Source organism: Myotis brandtii, unplaced genomic scaffold, assembly GCF_000412655.1.
Source record: "Myotis brandtii unplaced genomic scaffold, ASM41265v1 scaffold447, whole genome shotgun sequence".
Classification (NCBI taxonomy): Eukaryota; Metazoa; Chordata; class Mammalia; order Chiroptera; family Vespertilionidae; genus Myotis; species Myotis brandtii.
The window spans coordinates 1,374,550-1,400,437 of record NW_005367108.1 but is presented as its reverse complement, the minus strand read 5'-3'; the positions used below and the strand labels follow the sequence as shown (position 1 = coordinate 1,400,437).

The 25,888-nt window shown below is 40.9% G+C and overlaps 1 protein-coding gene across 5 annotated transcripts in view; it reads right to left on the bottom strand.

Moving 5' to 3' along the window:
* MSRA (methionine sulfoxide reductase A) overlaps positions 1-25,888 on the bottom strand; it is a 388,985-nt gene that overhangs the window by 225,056 nt on the left and 138,041 nt on the right. For all 5 annotated transcript variants that reach the window (XM_005874625.2, XM_014546451.1, XM_005874627.2 and 2 more), the window contains one exon: positions 13,825-13,893. In XM_005874625.2, coding sequence (XP_005874687.1) covers positions 13,825-13,893 — 69 coding nt within the window. The remainder of the gene's footprint in view (positions 1-13,824; positions 13,894-25,888) is intronic.

Below are 25,888 nucleotides of genomic sequence, written 5' to 3'. Positions count from 1 at the left end.
CACACACACACACTCCTTTGCTTATTACACCCCAGCACACAGGCCTCATGCCAGGCCCATTCCTACCTCAGGGCCTTTGCACTTAAATATTCCTTCTGCCTAGAAGGCTTTATTTACAGATCTCTGCATGACAATGTCCTTTAGGTCTTAGGTTAAATATTACCATTTCATTGACACCTTCCCTGACTACCTTGTTTTAAATTGTAACCCCCAACCTCAACCTAGCATTTCCTATTCTCCGCCCCATTTTATTTTAATCTACAGCACTTATCACACTGTGAAATCCCATATTACATACTTCAGATAGTTATCTTATTTACTGACCTACCCGACTAGAGTGTAAATTCTTTGAGGGGTAGGGGGGTTTCTGTTTGTCTCCTGCTGCAATGAGTGAACAATTTGATTAATACTTGAATACATTATCTGAATGCTAGAACCAGTTCTACCATTAATTAGTAGCCTGACCCTAAAGTCATTTAATCTCTTTGAGCCTCCGTTTTCTTACTTCAGAGTTAAATACAAAGAACAAATAAAATTATATATATGAAAATACTTTATAATGTGAAAATTACTTCACAAATATAAAGGTTGTTGCTGGTATTTTTACAGACATTTCATTGCTAGGTAGATTTAAAAAGTCCTACATGAAAAAGAAAAAACAGAGACAAAATTTTTAGTCCTGTTACCAATGCATTAACAGCAATTGAAAAGCTCTTTGTCATTCAGCTGGTGCACCTGCCCAGCTGTTTATGTGTCACTGAAGACCTACGTACTGGTATCAGGATTAAAACCCAGGCTATCTGCTTGAGAATCCAGTTCTAACTTTTTTACAGATGGGAAAGCAAGGGCAGATGCTGAATCCATGGCGATGAGGCCTTTTCCATCTTCTGATCACCCTTCTGCACATTTCTACTACAAAGCTGTTTGGGTAAGACCTGGCCAAAGAACATACTGACCAATCACAAATTTTCAGCCTAAACAAAGGAATGTTCATAAGCAGTTCCCATGCCTTCATGGCAGTTCACTGGTTCCTCAGGTATGTCTTTCTCTAAGCTGCTAGTGTTATCATATTCCTAAAACTTTCCCAGATGACCTTCCCAAACTCTCTCCCATTAATGTTCCCTATGAGTTGAATACAAACTCTTCCCAATGCAAATGTCAGTGCCATCTGGGCCAAGGTCATACACCAAGGAAGAAAAAGCCTGATGGACAGAGGGTGACAATAAGTTCTTCCAAGTACTAAATGAATACATGGGTGTATTAAGCAAGATGGATGCAGGCTGCCACTGGAGATATTTTCTCTTGACCTGACAAGTGACAATATTATGAAAATTAAGAAACCAGAAAGGGTCATCACATAGAAAGACATTTGAGATTCAAAGGATTGCATAGGGGTGTTTAAGAGAGATCAAAAATGTGATCTTTCCTTTTCCCACAAAAGAAACAGCATTGATTCCTGAGAAAGCTTGATTCTGGAATGTCACATGAGAATATTTTCACTCATCTTATGGTAAGCATATTTTTTTTTAATTTTTAAAATATGTTTTATTGATTTTTTACAGAGAGGAAGGGAGATGGATAGAGAGTTAGAAACATCGATGAGAAAACATCAATGCCTCCAGTACACCCACGACTGGGGATGTGCCCGCAACCCAGGTACATGCCCTTGACCGGAATCGAACCTGGGACACTTCAGTCCGCAGGCCAACGCTCTATCCACTGAGCCAAACTGGTTAGGGCAAGCATATTTTTTTAAATATCTTTTTGAGTTTGTTCATGATAAGGTCTACCATGAACTATCATGAGTTCTTTCTATTTTATCATGAGTCTTGGAATTGCAGCTAAGACTTGGAAGAATATATGGTGAGGCCTACAGCAGGAAGACATCCATTTGGCAAGCACCACTGTTGATCCCAATGTCTTTGGGCGCAACGGAGATACTTGGTCTTGGTCAATGATAATCCTTTGTCTAAGTCCTGGGGCATTGTTGGCACAAGAGGAAGACAAAATATGTGTTGTGCAATAGCTCCTGGTATATTGCAGACACTATCTTCTATAGAATGCAGGAAAAGTTCAGAGTCCTTCATCGTTGTTCACACTATTTTGGCTAAAGGTATGCTGGGCTAAACAACTGTTTCTCAGTGTGGATCAAATATGTTGCTTCAGTTGGATACCACTTTCCTAGGTTTTCAGCGATAACATTTCCAGTTATCCCTAGAAAAAAACAGAACTGGCACTGCTGGATTTTGATTGCCCTAAAAAATAACAGTACATTGTATTGGACTTAAAAAATTTCATTCTTAAAAATTATTTTAATTTTGTTTACTTTATTTATACATAGCATCATTCCAAACATAACAAAAATATACATGATAATAATAAAAATAAAATGAGATTTAAAAAAAATAAGTGGGTCAATAAAGAGCTCTCCTTCTTGAATCCCAAAATGTTTGGCAGTGAGAACTGCACATAGTTTTTACCTACTCAGTCTGTGAAAATTGGAGGGCAGAAAGTATGGACAATGCACTCTAATAAATATGTCTACATCTACCCTCTAACTTGTTCACAATATGAAGCCAAAGCATGAAAAAGCACCCCAGGTGAAACAGCCCAGTTATTCGTCTTCGTGGTAAGCAACATTCCTGGGGAGGATTTGTCATTTCTTGGCTGCTTATCCATTTCCATCATTTCAATATTTTGAAAGCATTCCATGTCTAGAAGCAAGATGGTCTCCAGCCCTCAGGTCCTCCTGGATTTGGCTTTTTGATCCTGGGACACTGAGGTTCAGGACCAGACCCACATGGCAGCATGTCCCCTGGTCACAAGACCGGGGGCGAGAACAGGAGAGAATAAGGCTGCCCCTTAGATTCAACTTTGCCGGAGACATGACCTTCTGCCACCTGACTATGTGCCACTTCTTTGTTTTATCCAAATCTGTTGAGGAAATCTGTCTACTGTGATTATATTTTCAAGCATTTGAGCAAGTGGTTACATATATCAATAATTTCATTAAATGCACAAGCAAAAATGGTCATTCAGTCCAATTAAAGAGGTTTCCATCACTTGTTAAATCACTTTTGACTTCAGCAACTATACTTATGTATGCTTCTGAGTCATGAATATACATTTAATCCATGCACAGACACATGGAGCAAAATGGTAAATATGGGGAGAAATGAAGCTGCTTTCCTAATCAAACTAGATGTCAAGGTACTAAATAGTTGATAAAATGGAAATTTCTTTTTATAGAAATATTCCAGTTCATAAATACAGGGAAATGCTAGAATTAAAATGTTACCATCTTGCAGCCTCTAATAAAATAATAGATCTAAGCAATGATCATTAATGGCTTCACCAAAAGAGAGACAACTGATTATTAAATGTCTCCTGAATAGTTTACACCTATGGATTCTGATCAGGCTTCCAACTCCCAGTTTGCAGAAAATACAGGGGCCTGAAAAACATGACCATTCAATCCCCGACTGAAGAAAACAGTGCAGAATAAATCATCTAATTTTTCAAACAAATAAATTGCAAGGGAAAAGAGAGGGATGAACTTATAGATTAAAAGAGACTGAATATTTATATCAACCAGTTGAAATGTATGGACTCTATTTAGATCCTGATTCAAGCAAATAGTTTGAAAAAAACATTTATGAGACAACAGTGGAAATATGGACTCATGGGATATTCAATGATAACAAGGAACTATTTTTAGGTACAATGATGGCATTGTGGTGTGTTTTCTTAAAAATTGCTCTTTTGGAGATATATACAAAAATGTTCATGGTTGAAATTATATTACATTTCAGATTTGCTTTCAAATAACCTGGGGTGAAGGAGAGTGAGTGGAAATACAGATGAAACATATTCAGACCTAACTAATAATTGTTGAAGCTGAGTGAGTGAGGCTTCATTATAGTAGTCTCTCTGTTTTTATGTTTGAAAGTTTTCACAATAAGGAACTAAAAAATAAATATATTTTAAAATCCAGTGAGAAAAATAACAATGATAGAACATTACCTAAAAGATAACTAGTCCACTGACTCTTTTTGATACAAGACAAGTAACTTCTAGGTTAAGCCAGAGCCTACCTGCCAGAGAAGCACACTGTGGTACCCATAAGGGCATGTGAACCAAACTGCCCCTGGTGGACATCAGGAACCCAAAGAGAGGAGCAGTGTGACCAACAGCTCACAAATCTCCTCATGCTGCTCACTCCAAGGTTATTATAGCTGTACCATTGACTGTCTTACATTACACAGTGTCCTCCTTATTAATATCCTTGAAAAGAAATTTCTTTCTGGTTCTAGAATCAGGAAATCTTATGATTCCCCCAAGCATGTAGATTTTCAGTATCATTAAAACTGAAACCAATCATCACTTCACACCATCAGAATGGTAATTAACAAACAAAATAACAAATGTTGTCAAGAATGTAGAGAAATTGATGCCGAAATTGGTTTGGCTCAGTGGATAGAGCGTCGGCCTGCGGACTGAAAGGTCCCAGGTTCGATTCCGGTCAAGGGCATGTACCTGGGTTGCGGGCACATCCCCAGTAGGAGATGTGCAGGAGGCGGCTGGTCGATGTTTCTCTCTCATCGATGTTTCTAACTCTCTATCTCTCTCCCTTCCTCTCTGTAAAAAATCAATAAAATATATTTAAAAAAAAGAATGTAGAGAAATTGAAACCCTTGTGCTTTGTTGATAGGAATGTAAAAAGGTTCACCCATTATGGAAAATGGTATGGCAGTTCCTAAAAAATGAAACATAGAATTACTATATGATCCAGTGATTCCACTTGTAAGTATATAGCCAAAAGAATTAAAAGCAGGGTCTTGTCCCTGGCCAGTGTGGCTCAGTTGGTTGAGTGTCATCTTATATACCAAAAGGTCTCCGGTTCCATTCCTGATGAGGGCATACACCCAGGTTGTGGGCTCGATAGGAGGTTTTTAGGAGGTAGCCAACAGATGTTTCTCTCTCCATCTCCCTTCCTCTCTCTCTCTAAAATCAATAGAAACATTAAAAAAAAGAAGAAGAAGGGTCTTGGAGAGATATTTGTACACACATGTTTATAGAAATATTATTCACAATAGCCAAAAGGTGGAAGCAACAGGGTGTCCACTGACAGATGAATGGATAAACAAAATGTGATATGTACATTCAGTGAAATATTAGCCTTAAAACAGGAATGAAAGGAGAATGGCGGTTGCTTAGGGCTGGGGGGAGGGGAAATGAAAAGTTATTATTTAATAGATACAGAATTTCACTTGGGAAGGATAAAAAAGTTCAGGAGGGGGGTGGTGGCGATGGTTGCACAACAATGTGAATGTACTTAACTCTATAGTACATTTTAAAAAGGTTAGATAGTAAATTTTATAGTGTTTATATTTTACCACAATTTTTAAAACCTGAAACCAATTATACAACTAACTGATCTTTACATATCTGTCAGAAAATATAGAGGCAAATTTGTGGCCAACTTCTATCAGTTAAACTGAATTGTGGCTGCGCTCTTTGAATATTTCATTTCTCATATTTTTCTCAGGTCTAACATTTACTTAAATCTAATAAGTGTTATTTTGCCATCTCTTGCATATACTTTAATTTTCCTTTATTTCATTTTATAACAAGGCCCAAAATAAGTGGTTGGGAAGAATGAAAGGAAGAGAGAGAATATTCTTTTTTATGTTACCTGCAAGACAGGCTCAGCATTTTTCTTAAACATGCTGATTGAGTTAAATTGAATAACAATTAACTTTTTAGTTTTTGTTGTTTTCCATATCTATGTTTCTCTTCTAAAAATGTTAATTACCAGAGAAGCAGTAGAAACATGGCTCTTTCTCCTGCACATCCTTTTGAGCATATTTTCTCTATAGAAATTTCTGCTGTACTTGTAAGATAAATTAAATAAATCTTTCTCATTTTCAAAACTGTTTTAAAAGTTGGTCAAATGGATAGTCACTGTATACTAGTGATAATAGTGAAAAAAAAATAGCTAAAACTGACCAGCTCTATAGTTGAGGCCAGACGAGAAATACTGGTATTTCTGAGAGCTCTGTACTGACTCAGAAGGAAGGCATCAGTCTAATTTAACTTAGGCCAGTGATGAGAGTGAACCTAAAAGAAAGTTTAACAAGGGCTGGCCCGTACCCGCCAGTATTAGATCAGTTCTCAACTAATGCTGTGTGTTATCCTTCAAAATCCCTGAGTTGAAAGAATCATCAGGACTATTTCAGAGAGATTATGGATCAAATGGACAGACTAATGTTGGGTCACCTGCTTGGGGCCTTGATCACAGCTAGCTCTAACTGGGGTGAGCAGGTGGCCCCTGCAAGGAGTACCTCCCCAGCTGGCCCTATGAGCAGAAGTGTCTGAGATCTAACAGCATGCTGTCACCCCTATCCTAAATGCCTTGATGACTCATGCCATTCTGACAACAACTCCAGGAGGTAACTATTCTTCCCCTCGCTTTATAGATGAGGAATGGGGCTTAGAGGAAGTCACAAACTTGTCTGAAGTCACCCAGCAAGATTTATCTGACTACAAGACCTCCGTGAATTCTGAATTCTTTAGAACTTCTCCACACCTTTTTTTCTTGGGGAGGGGACTTATTTTCTGGGTCTTACATGCATTCCACAATGCTGAGGCTGATGGATACGTGGTCTCTAAACAAGTGAAGTATTACTTTATCAAACATTTGATTTATTCCTTTCTACAATGGGTTTAGCTCCATTGTCTAAGCACAGAAATCCTCACCCACATTCCAGCTTCCATTCTCTAAATAAATTCCCACCCTTCCCCACACCAGGACACCCTCTCTGACTCCAGCTGTGTTCTCTTGGATCAGGTGGGCTGCCATACAAATCAAAAGGGATTTTCAATACAGGCTTGGAAAGGTCTCTTCCTCTTTCCTTCCCCATATTACCTGACCTCTCCGCACTCAAAAAGAAAATAAAAATTGAGATCACCACACACGTGAAAAAGATATATAAGATAAAGTGCGTCTTAAAACATGGCTTCAAATGACCAATTATTGTCCCTTAAAGGTGCTTCAGCTTACCATGGGAAGAAGGCCCATTTTTGTTTCCCCAAGTACCTCATCACTTAAGAACTTTGCACCAGTTAGCAGCCTGCTGTTCTAACAGCCTTGTGAATTTAGATTGTTTGGTTAATTATAAACACATTTCAAAGTCATTCTTTCTGGCTTTTCCCTAGAATGAGTGACTGCCACTCCACAGCCCACAGAATGGTCTTTAGTAGTTTTCAGTCAAGGTTCAGGAAGAAATATGCCACACCGGGATTTGATTATTTACCAACATAATGTTGGATTCAAGCCAATGAGACACCAATATATTTTCCTTTGAAGTCTGACATATTGCCTGCTGCTTTCAATGCTGTTTTCTTGGCTGGCAGACAAAATAACTGTGGCTGTTTCAAAAATCACCTCCAATTCAAGTAGGGAGGGGAGGTGTCTTGATTGGTTCATCTTACAGTCACTGAGCTCATTCTCCCTTGGGGTGGAAGGTGAGTCCCAGAGTGAGGTGCATGTATGGGTCTCTGACAGCCAAAGCCCCCGCCCTGGGATCAGTCCTTGACAAAGCTATTCAAGAAAGAGGCTAGCAAATTCTTGGCAGCTTGGCTATAAAGAGACGTGTGCAACAAGATCATCAGCACATTTTCATGATGTCTTGGCTGTCTTTGGCTCCCTCTTATTTGGAGAGCCCTAAGAGAACCTGACAGAGAAAATGGGTTTTGCATGGATTTGAGTTCACAGAGCTATTGCTCTCAGACTCCTGGAAGCCAAAAAGCCCATGACAACACTTAGGCACTTGTGCTGTTGTCCCTTGTATCAATTCCTGAACATGATGACCTCTCGTGGCAGAATCTTACCTCTCACCAAACAGCCTGGATGAGGGTTTCTAAATGGTAGGATCAAAGAATTTCGAGTTAGAAGTAATTGTTTTTCAAAAAGGTTTAACATGCTGAAACAAAGTAAGTTCTCATTTATTGAGAAGAAAGGATCTTTAAGGCTATTTAGCCCCACTTCCCAATTGGTTAGAAATGACCTTTCTCATTTGAATACCTCTAATGATGGAGAGCTCATTAACCTACATCACTGGACAGTACAGTATTAGGACAGTGTTAAAATTGCAAGAGTATAATCAGATCAATTCTCCATCTCTTATTTAATTGCTATGGTTTTATAAATATAACTTAACTTCAAGGCATTCAGAAAGAATATAACAGTATATATTGAGTATAATCTTAGAAGTTAATATAACTACTGGTGTTATACTATAATATATATTATATATAATGTAAGTCTACTGCATTGTAATTTTTCACTTGTTTACCTCAATTTATATGTCTTATTTCACTGCTTTTCAATTTCAACTTTAATCAATGTGTATTTATTCCTCGGCACAATATTTTATAATGTACATTCTCATTATAGGGAAATTCGTACAAGGGGTTCGGCCTTTACAGCCCTGGCTACCTCGAGGCCCCGCGGCCCTGCCCACTGGTCGTTCCAGAAGGTCATTTTGGGAGGTCATTCCGGAAGGTTGTTCCGCCATCTGGTCTAATTAGCATATTAGTTTTTTATTATATAGGATAATTTTTAACAGCCCCCTTTTCACTCTCAAAAGTATCCTTTTGGATGATACATTTTATGGTCAAGTACCATACTTTAAAGTTTTAAAAAATTGTAATTTCAGTTTTTTAAATTGTACTAAAAACTAAGACAGAAATCCCAACCCAACTTTTCTGCACTCTTCTCAATAAGCTCTTATTTTATTTTGAAAAGATAAATCTTCTTGACCATGGAATATTTTTAATAAAATGAAAAGCTGCTCCGTGCTTAAGAACCACCACCACAGAGAGGCTGTAGCGTGTGCTCTCAGCATGGACGGAGTGGCCCTCTGCCAACGGGATGTCACTTTCAATAAGTTATTGAGAGCCGAGAGACCTTTCTGAGTCAGGTAGAGCCTGCTGGCAAATGTAATGTGGATGTCCCCGTTCCTGAGAAAGCATTCCCTCTACTTGACCAGATTTCTTTCATCTTTGAGTGACTCAGTTTCTCTGTCTCTAAAGGAGCACAATAAAGCCCACTTCACAGGACCAGTGTAGGATTAAAGGGATGTTAGCCATGGGGCCCTCTCAGCTACCAGGAACAAAGGCATTAAGTAATTGCAAAATGTTCGGTTCTGCTTCTCCAGCTTGTGAAAAAAGGTATCCCACTGACTTGAAAGAGAGCATCATACACAGACAGGGAGAAACCCACGGGAGAGCAGAGCTTATTACCTTCATTATCATTGTCCCAAAGTGCAGAGGGGAGAGCGCAACACAGAAGCTAAAGAACTGTGGCCACAGAAAACAAGACAAGGACTCACCAATGGGCCACAAAGAAAATCTGAAAAGATGAACATCTTACTTTAAAATTAATCTGTGCAGGCCCTAGCCAGTTTGGCTCAGTGGATAAGGCGTGGGCCTGCCGACTGAAGGGTCCCAGGTTCGATTCCGGTTGGGGCACGTGCCTGGGTTTCGGGCTTGATCCACAGTGGGGGGCATGCAGGAGGCAGCCGATCAATGATTCTCTCTCATCATTGATGTTTCTATCTCTCTCTCCCTCTTCCTTCCTCTCTGAAATCAATAAAAATAAATTTAAAAAAAAACAAAACAAACAAAAAATATCCCACAACTTCTGCCCTAATAAAAAAATTTAATCTGTGAAGATTATAGGCCAGAAACTAGGAAATAATCTATAGGGTATCCCCCAAAAAAATATATACACACTTTAACAGCTGATGACTCTCTCTTAATTTTCACTCCTTTTCAGGTTTAACTAATTTGAAATAATGGGTGAAGCCAGACTAAGTTTTGAACAAATAAATTTTATCCTAAAGTGCCACTAGACTTTTTTATGGGAGTACATAAAAGATACGTTTACGGTACAAAACCAGCAACAGTTGATTAACTGAAGGTGTACAAATACCAAACTAAATGATTCTTGATGTTTTTGATTCCATTGCTTTGTGTTATCAGCAGTGCCTGGACCAGAATGGTCATCAGTTTGAAAATAGGCATGGACAAAAAATTATTCATTTTTGTAGATTCTTTTAAATTTTGAAAATGAACTGTATGTTAATAAACACTGACTTTATAATCACTCAAAGTGTGTATGCAGTTTTTCGGGACACCCTGTATATATTCTCTGGTCACTTGATACAATAACATATTCATGTATTTTTCACAATGGAGCATGCCCTGTCCCTCCCTCTACCCTTCCTTACAGTAGCCACTCCAATATAAATGCCTACTGGCAGTTCAATGGCCACTTTCAGAGTGGATTAAATTTAAAAGCTCCTATTTCAACAGCGTGGTACATTCAAATGACTAACCAATAGATAATGAAATTGAAACTAATGATGCAATTTTGGCATAAAATATTAAAACCTCCAAGAGAGAAGAATGAGTTTAGACAAGTAGAAAGTGCTATTGTTGCTTTGGTGAACTCACAGTCAAGTCCTAGTATATGTAAGACACTCTCCTCTATTAATACATGCTACTAAAATCAACGGGAAAGATAAATAGTAGGAGATGTCACTACAAGCAAAAGCTGTGTCTCGAGAGCCCTTCAGAGCACCCTGGGAATGCACAGAAATTCACAAATCAATTTGCCAAATTGGTTTAGCTGGAAATCACACTTTTGTGCATGGATCCAGCTGAAAGGCACTTGTGAATCTACCAGACTCTCCCACGGCTTCTTCAACCTGTGCCAAGAATCCGGGGACATGGTCAAAGGAGTGTGGGCTTCAGGGTCAGTCAGACTTGGGCTACAATTCTAGCTCCACTGCCTCACTGGCTGAGTGATCTGGCATAAGTCATTTGACCTTTCTGGGAAGGGGATTACATAATCCTACCAGCCTTGCAAGGTGCTGGAAGGATTAAATACCCAACATATGTCCAAGAGCTAAGTGCTATACTTAGTTTAACCAATTGAGTATAACTATAAACAACCCAGAGTGAGAGAAGCCCCCCCCAAAACAAACCGCTTCCTCACTCCACTTCGGGCCAGGTGGATAAGTAATGTACGTGAGAACAGTTTTAAAAACATTAACATAAAATGCAATCATATACTTGATCAAAATAGGGACCTTAATTTAAGCATCTGGAAGAGCCAAACCGCAGTTTTAATAATGCAAAAATTCTTAGATGTCAAAAAATATTCTATTTTACATTCTGTACTTGTATAAATTATGCACATGATTCATCTCTTTTAACACCACACCCCTTGTCCCGTCACGTGGGACTGCCTGCTGCAGGATGAGTCTTTGGTCCTGAACATGTAAAACGCAGAAGCAAAGGGTCTCAAAGCCCCCCATCAACCTTCCCATCCTACAGGTAAAAGCACTGAGGCCTGGAGAGGAGGAATTGCTTGCCCAAAGTTGAACAATAAAGGCCTTGGGTTGGGATTTTGGGGGAAGCTATTATAAACCAAACCTGTGGTGATGATGATGATGATGATGACGATGATGATGATGGTAATAATCATCTCATCATAGAGCCTTATTCACAGATTTTTCCAATTCTGTGGTCAAACAGTGCCACTGGCCTGCCTGGTACTAGGACTGTCCTTCAGAAACGAAGTTTCCCCCTATATCACAACAGAGGGAAATCTGCTAAGACAGGTATTATTTTACATTTCCAAATAAGACACGAAACCTAGTTTCTAACATGTCTCAGGGTTGAAAAATCTAAAAGACAAAAACAATCTTCAATGAACCCTTTGAACATTGATGTGACCCCTGGTAGCAGACACTGTGCTGGGCCGACAACTTAGGTAAAATGGCCTCACCTGCAGATCATTTCTCAGAGGGAGTTATGAGTCAAATATCTGGCACACATTTTTAGAGTGTCATTATGCGTAGTTTTTAAAAAATCAAATCCTTCATTTAAATGTCTGAGTATAATAATCCCTAACCACTGATATTTTAAAAGGTGACAGCTCATACAGAGCAAGATTTACAAACGCCTAGCCAGGATGAGCTCTCTGTCTCATAACTCAACGGTAAATCATCACCGATTGCTAACTCTGTTCCAGCTCTGGGATGAAGGAAACATTTTATCCTGAGTAGGCTAATATAGATATGGGTTGTCTGAGGCTAATTTCCAGCTCAAAGAAACTTCAGTGCTAAAAGCAGTGATACAACAAAAGCCCTTGCAAGAAACTGCCATCAAGAGCAGGGCAGGGGAACGCTAGAGAAGGCAGTGAAGTTGGGGGCTGCAGGTTTTAGGATGGGAGAGATCACAGAACCTGTCTGAAGGCTCAGAGGAAGGAACCAGAACAAAAAGCTGAAAGTCCAGAGAACAGAGATGGAGATCCCTGAGAGGGTTATAAGGGGTGGGTCCCAGGACACTGTTGGAGAGAAGACAGGAGGAGGAGAAGGAGAAGGCGGACAGGAAGTAGATACAAGGAGGAGAGGAAGGGAGGAAGTGCCAGATGTAGAGACATTTTGAAGGAAGTTTAGGTGACATCAGATAGGAGGTGAGAAACCATGAATTAAAAAGGACCTCCCGTCCAGCCAGCATAGCTCAGTGGTTGAGTGTTCACCTATGAACCAGGAGGTCACAGTTCAATTCCCGGTCAGGGCACATGCCTGGGTTGTGGGCTCAATCCCCGATGTGAGGCATGCAGGTGGTAGCCAATCAATGATTCTCTCTCATCATTGATGTTTCTATCTCTCTCCCTTCCCTTCCTCTCTGAAATCAATAAAAATATATTTTTTAAAAGTAAATAAAATTTTTAAAAAGGACTTCCCCACTAAAAGGTTTGGAATCTAACAGAGAAGTGCTACTCCACCATATAATTGCAGTCTTTTGCAGAAGGGTGGACAAAAGTAGGTTAACAGTTGTTCATATGGAAAAAGACATGCAGGTTATGATTATTACAATAGCTTTAGTAACTCAGAAGAATGTTGCAATGCACAGTGCACTTAGGCACAATCTCGTAATTGCTCAAATTGCCGGCCTTCATTGTGTCACATCCTTGCAGTCTACTTGCTGCACTCAAGCACTTTGGCACGGAGTTCTTTATTTTCATTGGTTTCTTAACATGCTTCTCTTATGCAGTGAATCACATCACCCACAGTATGCAGTTTCTGTGAAAAGACTTTATCTTTGACAACACCCAAAAGACGTCCACTGGGGTGAGAGGTCTGGGGACTGTGGTGGCCATGCCACTGGCCCTCGTCCACCTGTCCACCTATTGGGTACTTACAACTGTAAATCTACCTTTGCCCACCCCTGTATACACTCAGAGATCACATTTTATTCTGCTTAAAACATTTTAATTGATGTTTTCTCCTAAGGAATATGCTCAATTCATAATGGAGGAGACAGAGGTCATTCAACTAGATCGAGTTTTGTGAAATAACTCAAAACTACTTGAATTCCATCCAGCGTTTAACAAAATTACGTATCAATATGGAAGAAAAAAAATCCCTCCCCAGAAAGAAAAACACAAGCCCTAAATGATCAGGTTAATTCACAGTGTGGACATAAGAAGTAGCAAATACACAGTTTGATATTTGGTCTGCAAAGAGAGGGGGGAAAAGCATATTAAAATATATAGAATAAGCTTTTCTGATCCAAGAAATACTAAAAACTCAGTAGTTTGGGGGGGGCGGGGTTGGCTCCAATGATTTGTAAATATCTAGAAGAGCCCAGATTTTGAAGCCCTGAGGACACTTGCTAAAACTCAGAAATTTGGCACTAGTCTTTGCACACGATTTGGGTTTTCTTTCCGAGTTGATATCTTACCAAATACAGCCATCTGTGTTCCCTCTGGGAAAGGTTCAACTGTTCTGTTGCCATTGACATGATGTTTGGCTATAAAAAAAAAGAAAGAGAGAAAGAAAGAAATGCAAGTTAAGTGTAAAGTTCTACACACATGCTAACACATGTCATTAAATGTGTCAAAGAGCCTGCTTCTCATTTTTATTTAGAAATGACACCAACGCTTACCCTCTTATGACAGTTTCAAGTATTGTGGTTTTGATCTTTTATAGAAGAGCCTAGAGATAGGCTGTGCAAACATGTCATTTTACAAATGAGTGTGCTGAGGCCTGGCCTTAGGCAGGACTGTGCAGTAGGTGGAGGCAATGCCAACCCAGCCTGAGAGCTCCTGCCCCCTAGCCAGAGGGTCCCCACTGTGCCGGGCCATCCCCTGGAGAACAAGGGAAGCTCCAGCTTCCAGGGGGATTGGGTGGCTTCCACTGAAGACCCAATCAATAAAGTGAGTCATAAAGACAGCAGGGTCACATTGAGACCAACTTTTCAAGAACATATCATTTCACTACAGTTCAAGCACTGTTCTCAGGAGCCAAAGATTCACCTTCTTAGAGCCCAGACAGATACTCTAGTGCTTGATACTACTCTTCATGCACCCTGGTCTCCTCCACCAATCATCCTTCCCATCCCAGGGCATATCAAGGACTTAGGAATGAAAAGTAACCATGTGATTGTTTTCCAGCATTAATTTGTTCCCATTATACCAAACAGCAACCAGATCAGGAATATCTGAATATGGTCCACCTATGAGTATTTTAATAGCATTAGCAACTTTTGAATATGGGCATTTATATTAAAAATGCATAAGAGAAGAATGGCTAGAACGCTTTCACGTTGCCGCACGTAGCGCATATATTTTGATGTAATGGGTCACATTAGATTTATTGAACTCTGGCAAAGGACTCAGCACTAAAGCTAGGCTCTGAGAGGTCTGGGGGGAGAGTATGACATTTTTTCCTGCCCTTCAGGAGGGTAAACAATTCAAAAGCAAATTTTACCAGAAAGCTTACAATTATGTGCTAAGTCCTGGAATGAGGACTAAAGGTAAAGAGTTCACAGCACAGGGACAGTCAGTTGGAAAATCAGAGCCAATGACCTGGAGGAATCACAAGTTGTGTAGAGTCTTAAAGGAGAGGCAGGACTTGGAAAGGCAGAGAGTGCAGAAGCAACTTTAGTGAGAGCCAGGAGTAGATGCAACCAAGAGTCTAGGGCAGTGGTCGGCAAACCGCGGCTCGCGAGCCACATGCGGCTCTTTGGCCCCTTGAGTGTGGCTCTTCCACAAAATACCACGTACGGAAGCGCACTCACAGTGTGATTGAAACTTCGTGGCCCATGTGCAGAAGTCGGTTTTCGGAAAGGAGATAGACAAAACAAGTATACAAGACGAGTGTGGATGAGAGAGTTGGAAGGGGTCGACCTCAACGAAAGTACCTCAATCAGATTGAGGATGTTTTTAGCAAAGGCCAGCTTAGGAGTACCCTAATTAAGTTAATAACAATGTACCTACCTATATAGTTTAAGTTTAAAAAATTTGGCTCTCAAAAGAAATTTCAATCGTTGTACTGTTGATATTTGGCTCTGTTGACTAATGAGTTTGCCAACCACTGGTCTAGGGCATATTAGAGGTGATATGCTGAGAAGCAATGGCAATGAAAGACAGATTAACAGGCACAGAAAGGGTCATGGAAGGTCTTGAGAACTCCATCCAAACCCATGGGAGCCCTAAGCACCCTCTGCAACACCACTGCAGTCTTTTAGAACCTGAAGGCTTCTAAAGTTCAGTCCAGTTTAGATGATCCCTTTGGGATACTACTAGTTCAGGGGCTTCCACTGGTTCCTAAGTATTTGTGGCACTATCCTAAGAAGAGAAAACCTGAGAGGGGAGTCGGAGCCAGGCTAGGTGAACAAGAGAGCAAGCCCTACAGTAATCTCTAGGCACTAATTGGCACAATTGGTAAATGCAAGGTGAAAGGTCAGGTGGCATGGGACTTTATCACACACTCACTCATATGGTTAGGACGACTGGTTACTGAATCCAAAGGAATGTGATGACACCCCATGTGGAGGTCACAACTCTGTTCTATGGTGAGCACTCCACAGCCTTGCCCGTGGTTCTAAACATCTTCCTTTATACACATCAAGAGCTGTACACCTATTCAAATGCACTGACCCACTAATCCCACTCAAAAGAATTCAACCTAAGAAAAATGCCACCTAGAAAAAAAAACATGATATGCATAACAATATTTATTGAAGTATTACTACTTTTAATAATGAAATCTTAAAATCAACTAAATATCCAAAATAAAGAAATTGCTTAGAAATTTATAATCCATGATTTATCAAAAGCATGAAATATTATGCTACATATTTTAAATACAGCATCTGAAAGATATATAGGAATGAGGAAAAATATTTGGGATAATGGTAAGTGAAAACAATCCTATTACACACTGGATGTAGATTATAATGACAACTAATTAAAATGTGAATGCTTATGGGAAAAAACTGCCAGAGAAACATGCAAAACTGAAAATAACTAGGGAAATTATGCAAGATGTTTACCTTTATTAATTTCCTTTGTCATTGTTAGATTCTTATTTTCTAAATGAAAATATATTTGCTTGGATTTTTTTTTAAAAATCAACAAGTTAAAGATTTAAAAAAATTTTTCCCCAATACTTGGTTTCCCAGAATAGTCCATCAGGCCTCATTTACAAACCTGTACACATTTACAACAGAAAGTGTAGCCTGTTTGATATCTCCTCTGGGACAGCTCAAAAGTACCTCCAACACAAGCTGACCATCCACTCCAAACTTGACCTTCTTCCAGCATCCCAACCTCTGGGCATAGGACGGCTATCCTCCTACCCGTTCTCTCTCCCTTACCATCCACATCTAATCTATCACCAAATATAGCTAACTCTGCCTTCCAAACATCTTTAGAATAACTTCTACTGCTTCGCTACACCACCAAAACCACTCCAGCCCCAAATGTTGTGGCCTCTTGGCCTGGACTCCTCCAAGTGTCCCTACACACCCTCTCTAATTTGTTCTTCCCAGTGTAGTCATATTGCCTCTGAAAAGAAAGTATAACTCTGGTTATATGACACAAACTCCCCAACCTCCTCCCACTGTGGCTTTCCACTGCATTGAGGCTACGTCAAAATTCTGACACAGGCCCCACGTGCTCTGCTCACCTCAGCCACACTGCTCTCTTGGAACCAACGACCTTTGTCTGCAACACTCACCAGAGCTGCACCTTATACTTCGTCGCTATTTGGATGAGTAGACTGTAAGCTCACGGAGGGCAGGGCCTGAGTCTCTTTTGGCTCACCACATCCACAATACTAGCACGGTATGGGACATAGCATAGTATTCAATATACTGTTGTTAACCAACTATGGAAGACATAAACAGTTCTAAAAGGACTCTCTTTAGCCATTATGAAAGATATATCATTTCATTCACTAAAAACATCTCTCTCTTTATATGTACCCTAGAGGCCTGGTGCACAGATTCATGCACTGGTGAGGTCCCTCAGCCTGACTTGGGCCCTCTCACAATCCAGGACCCCTCAAGGGATGTCGGACTGCCGGTTTAGGCCGGATCTCCACAGGGATGTAGCAGTGCGCAAAGCAGCAGGTGGCTGGGGAGGAGCCCGAGCCAGGACGGGCACTGCTCCCGCTCATCCCGGCCCCGCTGCACCTGCCACTGCCACTAGGTTGTCCTGCCGTGTTGGCAGGAGAGGCTCACACTGCCGCAGCTGCGCTCGCCAGCCATGAGCCCGGCTTCTGGCTGAGCGGCGCTCCCACTGTGGGAGCCCACTGACCACCAGGGGGCAGCTCCTGCATTGAGCATCTGCCCCCTGGTGGTCAGTGCACATCATAACTACTGGTCGACTGGTTGTTCAGTTGCGTAGGCTTTTATATATATAGATGTGGCCCTCATACAAAAATGATCATTAAAAACGGACACTGAGAAAGTGGCCTGGACAAAGGGACTCCTCTGTTCTGCTCCTTAAATGTCCACCTCCCTCCCCATTCATCTGTTCTCAGCTGAGAAAGCAGAGTACTGGTGGAGGTGAAAAGACTAGAAATGCTAACTAGAGAGGAAGGTGAAAGTTCAAATGCCACTCTCTCCTTACTGCTAAGATTACTCAGACCTTGTTTTATCTTTTATTCTAGAGCCCGAGGCCCAAAAATAACAGTGTCTGTAAACTGGATTTCACATTTCCTTCTGAACTGCAGCCCCTGGGGGGCAAAGACAGCCTTCACCAACAAAAGACAGTACAGTTTCAGCAGCTAAGGACATGGGCTCTGAAACGAGGCTGGCTTGGAATCTCAGCTCTCCAGCTTCCTAGCTCAGTCACTTAGCCTCTTTGTGCCTCAGTTTCCTCATCCGTAAGTTTCCTCATTGGTAACAACCTTGTGGGTTGCTTTAAGAATTAACATACATAATGCACTTAGAACAGTGTTTGGCACATGGTAAGCGCCACTTAACTGTGAGACTAGTATTATCATCTTTGTGTGAACTTGATTTTTTATAAGATCTGAATCAGGGATAACAAATACATGGCACTTAGTTACCTCTCCTCCACTTCCATGCACATGACAGACATCACTAATCAACCACAGCATGCTTTCTCTAACCCCAAATGTGACCACAAAATCCTTTCTCCTCTTAGCACCCCAAAGAATCTCTCATGTGTGCTTAAGTCATTTTGTTATTCCTGGTCTAAGTGAATAAAACAGAAAGATGGCACAAAGAAAGAAGCCATTTTCCTTCTCATTTCTGCTTGATAAGTTTCAAGAAGAAGACAAACCGAAAACTATAGATAGCTTTAGGGACAAAAGAATGGGAGGAAATCTGAGTGCTCCTTTCTATTCTATGATGAGGGAATGGTGAATCCTTAAAAGCTGAACAGTTGCAGTTCTATTCCTGGAAACCAAGGCTGAACTTCTAAGGGCACTTTTCCATTGAAACTGTGCTGAGGCTAGTAACTGGGAGCCAAAGAACCAGAGATCCTTTAAACACATTATTTAGGTCAAATAAGATTTGGGGGTGGGGAGGACTAACATGGGAACCCAATGAACATTTATAAAACTTTTTTTCATAATTAGTTGGACATTTCACCAGAGAAACAATCACATTGACTAAATAGAAAAGTCACTCATTGATTGGGTACTAACTATTGATTACCAGCAGAGCATGAAATGGAGACAGGAGGGGCTTTCTGACAGGGACATCTGCTGCCTGGCCACAGCAGGGTGGATGCCTCCAATCTGGCTGGTCGGGCAGATGTCCCTACCCCTGCTCTGTGGGGACACGGCCAAGGCCACATGCTCCAGGAGGACAACCTCTGATGATGGCCAGACGTGTCCTCAGTCAAGGGTATATGAGGACAAGGAATAGATTTTCATTAATCTTGAAAGCCCAGTGCTTGAGGAGCAGCAAGGTTAATTAGAGCAAGATTGGGCCAAAGTCAACTATTGGAGAGATTTTGAAGGGGATTTGGGGGGCATGTTCAAAAGCTTTAGAAGATAATACACTGTCTGTTTTTGCTTTATTTGTGTATAACTAATGTACTTCAAACTTTATGACTGTTTTCTTGCTTGAAAAATACAATAAAACTGTTTGATAATGAACCCTTAATAATGCAAATTCTGACACAAACCAACCAGTGATTAGCTGTATTAAGAACGCAAATCAAGTTAGCTAAAATTCCTATCTTCTAGGTGAGGGGGGATCAGACAGGTAAAAGGCAGGGAGGTGGGGGCTGGAGAGTGGGCTCTCAGACCCTCATATTCTCCTGCAGGTCCAGTCTCCTCCAGATTGGGTCACCATGGCGACACTACCTAATTGGAGATTCTAGGGACAGCTACTGTTGTCCTGGGAGTCCTGGTCAGCTGCTGGACCAGAATCATCCCTGTACTGGTATAGCCTCTTATCAGACTAATAAAGCCTCACAGCTGCAGGTCAGCTAGCAGTGCAAGCCCCTTCCAGTCCTGTTATTAACCCCTTAAAAGCCCAATCCATGCTTATCATTGTTACTATCAATTATTCATGCTGCTATGAGGCTTATCAGGGATTAGGTTCAGTTTGAGACTGATGTAAAAGTGTGTTTATTTCACTAAAATGGCAATTAAAACCTCAAAAAATATGGTGTCACAGTCCCCACCACTGTCTGTTCCTTAGTGGCTCTTTCTCCAGGTCACTTACTCCTGGTGTCTCAAGGTACAAATTAGACTGGAACTAAGTGGGGTTCATATTTGGCCCACGGCCCTAGCTTTTGAGCTGCCTCTCCCGTCTCCAGCAGAGGTGCCTTGGTCACACTGATGGAGCATTCTGGGCCCTGGCTGGCCAAGGTGCCCTCCACCCTGTTGTGAGGATGATGTGATGACTATGAGAGCTGGAGTCCTGAGGATGCACCTGTCATGCCAGTCACTCAAATATGGGACAGGTACACTGGGAGAGAATAGGTAATGATGCTTCTAGTCACCTCTGCCCCGAGGGACCTTGGTTCTATATTGTTTTTGTCTTTAAAGTTCCTATTATTGGAGGCCATGGTGTTTTAAGGTGAAATTCAACCCAGAGTGGGTTTTGCCCCCAATGGTGTGCTCTGTATGTGAGGAGGGAAAGATGGGGAAGTTACATGGTGGTGGTCCAGTTACTGGGAGGACGTTACTCAGTGAGGGCCAACTGAATCTGCACTCCATCCACCCTGTGTCCGAGGAAGCCTGAGTCCTTCTTACTGAAGGACGAGGTGCACAACTAGAGGCAGATGGAATTTGTGGCTGGCAGAGGCTTAACGGAGTCCCCAGTAAGGCTATAGGGAGAATGAGACAAGTAGTCCCCAACTGCTGTGGGCACCCAGAGGCAAGCATTGCTCTCAAAGCTCAAGGAGAAAGAGAAGGTCAGCCCTCACTGTATGTAAGTGGGGACTGCCCTAAAAACAAAAGATATGCTACGGACAAAATGGAAAAACTAGATGGCAAGAGTTCAAGATTGCAGCTCAAAAAAAGAAGTCATACATCATTCAGGATTACATCCTTATGCTCTGACCACTGTCCTTCCTTCAGTGAATTCCATCCGCCACCACCATTCTCCCTGCTCCCTTTGCTCCAGGTGCAGCAAAACTAAGATGCATCTCCTGGCCAGTAAAGGAGCCGACACTCCTGCAGGCAGCCCCTGCACCTCCCAGCAGCCCTCTGCAGAAGAACTGAAACTTCACAATGTGAAGTTCACAGTATGAAGTCATAGCAGGATGGGGCAGAACAAGGCCATATGTAAACCCCAGCCTAAGCTGATGTTTGGAGAGGCATAAGCTAATACTGGTGGGTAGGGTCTTTGGCTCATATCCACTGGCAATTACATTTTGAGTTGTGGGAGCAAAGATAAATTTCATAAACCCTACACATAAGGAGATCCATTTAATCAACAAACTTGTTAGAGAACACTAAGGGAAGATTTCCAGCTAAAAGAGTGAGGCAATGAAGATGAGAATGTATTTTAAAAGAAGAAAGCACTGCCCTTGCCGGGTGGCTCAGGTGGTTGGAATGTCGTCCTATCACCAAAAGGTTATGGGTTTGAATCCCAGTCAAGGCACATACCTAGGTTCCAGGGGTTCGATCCCCGGTCAGAGCACTTATGGGAGGCAACTGATGGATGTTTTTCTCTGACATCCATGCTTCTCTCCCTCTCTCCCTCTCTCTCTCTCTCTCTCTCTCTCTCTCTCTCTCCTCCTTCCTTTCTCTCGCTTGAAAACAATAAAAGCATAGCCTTGGGTGAGGATTTAAAAAAAAAAAGAATAAAGCATTAAGTAAACATAGGGCCTTTTTATTTTTCATGATGCACCTGCTCTCTTTTCAGAGGTCTGCTCAGTGCACAGACCACAAGCATGACTATGAACTTGTAATATCAATGCCAAATGCACAAACCCTCATACACACGCCCTTTCCTGCTCCTAAGAGAAACTGGTAGAGCATGATCCTGCTGTGTCGCTGAGTTCCATGAGGCCACAAGATTGCCCTGGGTAGGGAAGGAGTGACCACAGGGTGCCTACAATTAGAGTGCAGGAGGTAAGCCAGTGGCCCTAAAAACCAGCATTGGATTTAGTTCTGCATGCTCCCCAGGCAAGCTTCCACAACTCTGTAAAAGACAGCGATTCCACTGCCATAGAGAAAGTGGAGAACGACAGGAACACACATTACTCATAAAAAATTTAAATATATAAATAACAAATAACCACGTGAATAGATACTCAACCACACAATGAGATACTATTTTTAATTCATGAAAATGGCAAAACTTACAATACCAATGCTGAATATGGATGAGGGAGTAGGGAGCCGAGCTTCCTCAAACACTACTCATGGATGTGGGAACAGCTGCAATCCAGCTGGAAAGCAACCTGCAAATATGCATCAGGAAAGTCAAGAGCATTTAAGTCCTTGACCTAGTAATCCAAGTACAGGTATGTACCTTAGGGAATAATCAGGATGAAGGCAGACCTATCCGAAGATGTTTACAGCAGAATTGTTTACAACTGTGAAAAACTGTAAACCACCTAAATGACCCAACAAAAGGGGGATAATGAAGGAATTGTGACACAGTCCTAAGGTGGAATATTACATGGTAATTTTTTGGTATTGTAATTTTAAAAGTATATCATAAAAAGGTTTTTCCATGCATTGGGAAATAGTAATAATACAGAGCTGAGTGGGGAAAAGCAAAAAAAAAAAAAAGTATCCTACCCAATTAAGAACAGAGGCACAGAAAAATGACTAGAAGGAAAGAGGGTCAAAATGTAATAATAGCTACCTATATATGCTAAGTGATAGGTGATTATTCTTCCTTCTTTACACTTTCATGTAATTCCAAATTTTTAAGCAAATGTTTCGTTTATAACCAGTCCACTATAAAAAGAAAAAGAAAAAGAAAAAATTACAAAGCAAACTTGAAAAAGAAGAAATCTAGATCCTAACAGGTATATTTTCATCTTGTAAAAATCTAAATGTTTTCCTATGAGTCCCATTCCTGTTTGTTTGTTTGTTTGTTTGTTTAATAGAAAGAGCAAGAGGAAGCATAATAAATGACCCAACAAAAGGGGGATAATGAAGGAATTGTGACACAGTCCTAAGGTGGAATATTACATGGTAATTTTTTGGTATTGTAATTTTAAAAGTATATCATAAAAAGGTTTTTCCATGCATTGGGAAATAGTAATAATACAGAGCTGAGTGGGGAAAAGCAAAAAAAAAAAAAGTATCCTACCCAATTAAGAACAGAGGCACAGAAAAAATGACTAGAAGGAAAGAGGGTCAAAATGTAATAATAGCTACCTATATATGCTAAGTGATAGGTGATTATTCTTCCTTCTTTACACTTTCGTGTACTTGCAAATTTTAAAGCAAATGTTTCGTTTATAACCAGTCCACTATAAAAAGAAAAAGAAAAAGAAAAAATTACAAAGCAAACTTGAAAAAGAAGAAATCTAGATCCTAACAGGTATATTTTCATCTTGTAAAAATCTAAATGTTTTCCTATGAGTCCCATTCCTGTTTGTTTGTTTGTTTGTTTGTTTAATAGAAAGAGCAAGAGGAAGCATAAAATCTCCCTTAAATGAAAATAACCAATGAGAGACTATTTCCTGCTTGATCACATAAGGACTCAGCACGGGGCCCTTTTTCTTTCCAGGTTCGGGTCCCTTGAACTCTATTGTTTGCTCCTTAAGACCCTGCCCCCTCGGTGACAGGGCTGGAGCTTTCAGGGACTAACTCAAAGCAGCCACACGGCTGGCCTATGAAATCCCATCTGATGAGGGCATCTCAGACCTTGTTCCAGACTTGGGTAGGTTTCATGAGCTTATGATGTCCTAGGTCAGTGATTCTCAACCTGTGGGTCGCGACCCCTTTGGGGGTCGAACGACCCTTTCACAGGGGTCACCTAAATACATCCTGCATATCAGATATTTACATTACGATTCATAACAGTAGCAAAATTACAGTTATGAAGTAGCAACGAAAATAATTTTATGGTTGGGGGTCACCATAACATGAGGAACTGTATTAAAGGGTCACGGCATTAGGAAGGTTGAGAACCACTGTCCTAGGTAGACAGGTGTGAGGGAAGGGGAATGAAGGTTGACAGAGGGACTCGGGAGGGGGGATGGTGCATATCTATCCCAGTAAGTCAAGGCACAGGAACCCACATTTTGCCTAAATAACATCACAGTTCAGAAAAATAGTTATGGAACACTGGTTACATGCCAGGCACTGGGCTTACTGTTGGGTAAACAAAGATAGTAAGACAATGCCCTCTATTCATCCTTCAAGCAGCAATGGCCCTGCCCCACTCTTGGGTTCTGCTAATCAGGAACACATCCCCAAGGCTCCGTGTTAGCAACACTGCCTGCAGCTCTTCCACACCCTGCTACCCAACTGTTATCAGACTAGCACGAGTTCCCGATTCATATGACATTAGCCCAGTAAAAGCATTCCATCATTGTTCATTTTGCTTTAGGAGAATTCCATACTCACCTTTGTAAGGCAATGGTATTAATTACCACATGTAAGAGCATGTCTGATAAGCATATAATATTAATTGATGGAAATTTTTCATCTGACTTCTATGAAACCTCCCTGCCACCCTCTTAACACATGTACTTCCTAATGACTACCAAAATTAGATAATCTTGAGAATAAAAATTCCTTTTAAAATAAAATCCTTTTAAGGATTAAAATCTTCATGTCAGTCTGATAAATGTGACATCCCTGTGAATAACAGTACTGAAAACAGTTGTCCTGAAAATGCGGCTGTAAATAAAAACTATTTCCTTTCATTCTAAGGTACATATTTCCTATTGATCCTAACCCATATTTTAGACATTTTAGAAGAATGTTAAACATAGCTATAAAGTATCGCATAGAAATCATACTTTTTAGTATTGCTTTTAAAAACACTGCCTTTCAAAGACCTGTGAGGAGCCTGGCGGCAGGCTGGCACTGCTTAGTCTGTTACACGTGGATGCAGCAAAGTTATCTACGTTCTCGCCAGAATTTGCTGATGTCAGTTCAGCCACATTAAAATAATCAGTGTTGTGCAGAATCCCAGGCCTGCGAATGTAATTAAGGCATGAGACCCACAGACGTATTTTCTCATCCTATCAGTTTTGTTATCACTTTGAAGCCTAACTGTATGCCTCTAATACCACTAAACCCGCTTTGTGCAAATGGTTCTATACGCCACACAGAAAGGTGCGCAACTCTAGCAAAAAGCACAAAGCATGCAACAGAAGGTCTTCTTTCTTCTTCCTAGTGAACTTGTCAGCAGCCTTCAGCAGGATGTGCAGGGCACCTCGATGGATGCTTATGAGGCGCTGTCAGCTGTCAGTCAGGCGATGCACAGGAATGGTCCAGTAACTCCCCCTTCCCTCCACCCCCAACCCCTTTGACAGTGATAAATGATCGGGCCCTGTGCTCAGCTGAGCCTGACAAGTCCAGACCTCCCCTTGCAATCTGTTCCAGACCAGCACCAACTTCTCCACAACATCCCCTGTCAGCACTACAAAGCAGGCTGCTACAGGGTAAGGTCAGATCTATTTGCTTTCTTGTTGCTGTTCTTTCATGAAAAGGAATTATGACTTTATTTCGAGATGGAAGCTTCTAATCAAAATGGAATGTGTTGTTACAAATCTTACAGGAAACTTGTCTCGATTCTCTTTTTACATTAGAAATGAAGGAGATACAGCTAACTATGGGCCTGTAAGAAGAAAGAGAAATTGTCATAGATATAAACATAGATGACAATTTGTCTTTCATTAAAATCAGCAAGCTTTCAATTTATTAGATTATTATCTATTGTTGAGGGCAAAGAGGAGATAAAAGATTCTAAGGGGAATAAAATATTGATAAAGAGATGGAATATTAACATTGACAATTGACATTCATCAGAGATCAGCTCCTACAATACATTTTGCTCATCTGCGAAGGTAGTCCTTTCAGGATTATTTGTATAAAAAAAAATGGCAACA